Genomic DNA, 2,046 nt, shown 5'->3' on the forward strand with positions numbered 1-2,046 from the left:
CGGGGGGCACCGGCTACCGGGGGGGGATGTGGGGCGCTGGGGACTGTCCCCCGGACAGTGGGGTGGGGGCCCTGCGGTGCTGGGGACCGGCCAAGGGACATCACGAGAGTCCTCGGGGCACCGGGGGCAGTCGGTGGCGCATCCAGGAGGCTCCGCGGCCACCGGGTGGTGTCCGTAGGGAGATGGGGGCTGTCCCCGGAGGGAGGGTGTGTGGGGTGTCGTGGGGCTCTGTGGGGCGCTGGGGACTGTCCCCCGAGCAATTGAGAAGGGCACACGGGGGCACCTGGAGGGTCCGCGGGGTACTGGGGAGGGGGCACAGGGGGAGGACACACACAGGGAAGGTTGGCAGGACACCAGTGGGTGGGACACTGGGGACATCGTGGGGCATCGTGGTTGGCTGTGAGGCTCTGAGGAAGATCCGTGGGGCACGGGGGGACTGGATCAGTGGAGGCTGCCCACAGGGCATCGGGGTGGGGGGACGCTCCAAGTGGCATCGGGGACTGTGTGTATGGCCTTGGGGGGTGTCCAAGGGGCACGGAGGTGGGTCCCCGGCCCCGTGGGACATGTCCTGCGGCTCTGCAGGGGGAATCGGGGCACTGGGGTGGCTGCGCTGTCACGGCAGGCTCTGCAGCTGGGATGTCAGGGCAGATAAGCCGGGCACGTTCGTATTTCTGGGTGTTTCAGGCCAGGCCGACCAGGAAACGGACACGGGCACGTGGGTGTGAACAGGATTAGGGATTAGTCATCAGCGGGCGCTTACAAATTCGCTGTTGATTTAAAAAATGAACTCCCCGTGACTCCTAGTGGGACTCAATGCTTGCAGGTGGTCCCCACCCTCTCCCGGGGTCTCTCTCCCTCTGCCAAGCTGGAGGATCAGCTGTAGGCAATGGAGCACACAAATCCTGGCTTTTCCCTCCAGAGAGCTCCGGGAGGTCCCTGCTGAGGAGTGAGGAAGGAGAGGAGCACTCAGTGCTGTGTCCACAGCCCTCACAGAAGTCCCCAAGTCCCCACTCCTGGCCCCGAGGCCTCTGTCCCTGGCATTTGCCTCGGTTATCCCTTGTTCCTGGGACACATTTCTCTTCCTCCCTCTATGCACCTGCTCTCAAACTGCCTCAGGCAAAGTTTGGATTCCCTGGAACTCTGCTGGGGGCTTGGGGTTGGAAAGGAACTTAAAGCTCATCCTGCTCCAACCCCCTTCCACTATCCCAGGCCGCTCCAAGCCCTGTCCAGCCTGGCCTTGGACACTTCCAGGGATGGAGCATCCAAAATAATTTGCACCCCAAGTTCTGTTAACACAGACAAAATAACCCTGATTTTTTTGTTTGTTTGTTTTTGTTGTTATTTAATTTATTTTACAACACACAAACACATCATTGTACAACAGAGTAAAATAAAAAAACGAACAAAACGCCAACAAAACCCCAAAACATTACAAACATCTCAGGAGAGTGAACATCCCCCTGTGTCTCTGGGCCACCCTGCAGGCTTTGTTTGCAGGTTGTGGGGTGGGTGTGGAGGGCTGAGCTGCCTTGGATGGGGGTGAGGGTCACTGGGCAGGCACGGCCAGGCAGGGCAGCAGCGGCGGGGCCTTCTGGCTGCGCTCGGCTGACATGTGCTCCAGGCGCTCCGTGTAGAACCCATTGAAGTCCAACCTGAGGGACAAAACACAGAGAGGCGTGAGCAGGAACCTCCCCCAGGACACCCACAGCGAGTTCTGGCCCCTCATGGGATGTCTGTGCTGTGCCACAGGTGTTGCTGACATCTTTTCCATGCCCATTCCTGGACAGCAGGCCTTTTGCAGGGAAATGTGTCAGGAGCGCATCCCAAATTCATTGGGAAGGACCAAATGCTCACAGCTCTTCTCCAGACCACACATAGGTGTCTTGTGTGGACAAGGGTTCCTCAGTGTCTGCACCTTCCCAGCACTCCTGAAACCTCAGAGTTCACCAGCACTGAGCTCTGGTACAAACTCCCACACCAAATCCACACAGCACCACAAAATGCTGAGGTCTCGGTCTCCATCATCTTGGGGTCTCCATCCCCACC

At 59.3% G+C, this 2,046-nt stretch overlaps 1 protein-coding gene across 3 annotated transcripts in view; it reads right to left on the reverse strand.

Moving 5' to 3' along the window:
* Window positions 1-1,359: 1,359 nt before the first annotated feature.
* Window positions 1,360-2,046, reverse strand: part of TUBGCP2 (tubulin gamma complex associated protein 2) — a 20,227-nt gene continuing 19,540 nt past the window's right edge. For 2 of the 3 annotated variants that reach the window (XM_015633784.1, XM_033515577.1), the window contains exon 18: window positions 1,547-1,652. In XM_015633784.1, coding sequence (XP_015489270.1) covers window positions 1,547-1,652 — 106 coding nt within the window. Of the gene's footprint in view, window positions 1,653-2,046 lie in introns of all 3 variants that reach the window. The other variant, XM_015633783.3, reaches the window with a different exon arrangement.

This window comes from Parus major, chromosome 6 (assembly GCF_001522545.3).
Source record: "Parus major isolate Abel chromosome 6, Parus_major1.1, whole genome shotgun sequence".
NCBI lineage: Eukaryota > Metazoa > Chordata > Aves > Passeriformes > Paridae > Parus > Parus major.